Source organism: Danio aesculapii, chromosome 11 (genome assembly GCF_903798145.1).
Source record: "Danio aesculapii chromosome 11, fDanAes4.1, whole genome shotgun sequence".
Taxonomy (NCBI): Eukaryota; Metazoa; Chordata; class Actinopteri; order Cypriniformes; family Danionidae; genus Danio; species Danio aesculapii.
Genome location: NC_079445.1, coordinates 16,517,108 through 16,519,023, shown reverse-complemented (window position 1 = coordinate 16,519,023; position 1,916 = coordinate 16,517,108). Strand labels below are relative to the sequence as shown.

The following is a 1,916-nucleotide window of genomic DNA, read 5'->3' as shown; positions in this document are numbered from 1 at the left end:
ATCAGCTTGAAGACCTTTACCCTCAAGACATTAAATCTAAACCTTGTATAACTACGAGTCGCCGCCACTCACGTCATACATCTGGACTGACAGCAGGCGGCTAAATATATCCATGTCGCTATTTTTAATCAACCACACACAGACAGCTAAAAGTCATGGTGATGAACTGCCAGCACAAACACAGAAATCTGACAAAAACTGCTTTAAAATATCATGTTCAGATGAAACTGCAAATGCTTTCATCAAATGCATCCAGACTTCAGTAGGCTACTGATGCATGGCAGGGCTACAGTACATCTTTACAGCAAAATAAAACGTGTTGAATGAACAAACAGGCAAAAGTAAAAGCAGAAATTAACGGTGACATTTAAGGTTAACTTAGGTTTTATAAATAGCAGCACTGTTCACACAGCGACACACAGCTAGCCATCTTTAGAACACTTGTTTTTGAAATTTATAACGTACTGCTTTATCTTGCTAAATTAGCATCGCAATGCGTCCTACCACAACACGATCCGTTTCTAAATTCATATAACATATAATTTGACAAACATGCGCGACAGAGAAGGAGAGCTAAGTTATCAGCTAGCTGGCTAACAGATCGGTGCTTTATAAAACTGAAACAATATAACTGTTGTATTTGAGATATGCTGTTAATTAGGTTTGCGGATATGTGTTGTGTTGAGTTACCGGTGCATTGTCAAAAATACTCCATGGGAAAGGACAGTCTGCGTCGTTTTGTTTGGAATGTTCTGCTACAGGTGTTGAGCGTGGACTACTTGACGCTCCGCCATGACGTGATGCCGTCATAACGCGCAGGCGCGCCCTCTGTAGGACAGGAGGCTGCCAGAGGCAAGAACAGGTTCACTGAGGGGTGTGTGGTATTTTTGGAAACTTTGTTTTTGTATATCGCGTATAATTTAGTATAAATGGACAATTTAATGTTGGAGGTTTAATGGCTAAATCTGACCAATCTTTGTTGATTACACATTCCACCAGTAAGAGCAGTGTGAAGATTTAATTTTCACAGTAATAGCAGTTTCACTTAAAATATTGCAATGCACACAACATTAAAGGTAACATATCAGGATTCAAAAGAGGACAAAGGGTTGGCGCACGTCTCGCTGGTGCATCTGTGACCAGGACAGCACATCTTTGTGATGTGACAAGAACCATGGTATCCTGGGTAATGACAGAATATCACTAAGAAGGACAGACCACATCCAACAGGATTAACTGTGGATGCAAGAGGAAGCTGTAAGAAAGAGATGTCCATGTGTTAACCCAGATTCTATTCCAAAAATATAAATCAATAAATAAAAGCACAGCTGCCCAACTCACTGCCGAATTAAATGTGCACCTCCTCAACTTTTTGGTTTCCACCAAAACTGTTCTCCAAAGGGTCAATATAGGTCAGATATAGGCCGGGCTGCTAGCCAAACCTTTGGTCACTCTTGCCAATGCCAAACCTCAGATTCAATGGTGACAGCAGCATAAATCTTGGGCTGTGGACTATCTGAAACATGTAATGTTCTCTGATGAGTCCACCTTCACTGTATTTCCCACAACTGAAGAGTGATGGACATTATTTTGTGTTGCTTACATTGTTAAATTTCACATAGACTATCAATAGTAATAAGGCATTAAATAATTTAGTCAGTGATGTTTACCATGATAATTTTAAATAGCTCATCTTAACACACAAAGAACAAAAGTGCAAATAAAAAGTCTGCGTCTCTCTGTGTTGCTCAGGCTGCACTGCAGTGTCTATTCTCAGGCGCGATCCCACTACTGATCGGAATGGGGGATTTGACCTGCTCCGTCTCCGACCTGGGCCGGTTCACCCCTCCTTAGACGACCTGGTGGTTCCAAGCTCCCCCAGAACCACCATATCGATCCCAAACTTAGTGCGGACG

At 41.4% G+C, this 1,916-nt stretch overlaps 1 protein-coding gene across 1 annotated transcript in view; it reads right to left on the bottom strand.

The window, feature by feature from the left end:
• The window catches only part of c11h6orf120 (chromosome 11 C6orf120 homolog), a 6,148-nt gene extending 5,322 nt beyond the window's left edge, over positions 1-826 (bottom strand). The window contains exon 1 of the mRNA XM_056468766.1: positions 691-826. Within this exon, the coding sequence (XP_056324741.1) occupies positions 691-810 (120 nt within the window). The 5' untranslated portion in view covers positions 811-826. The remainder of the gene's footprint in view (positions 1-690) is intronic.
• Between the last annotated feature and the right edge of the window lie 1,090 nt (positions 827-1,916).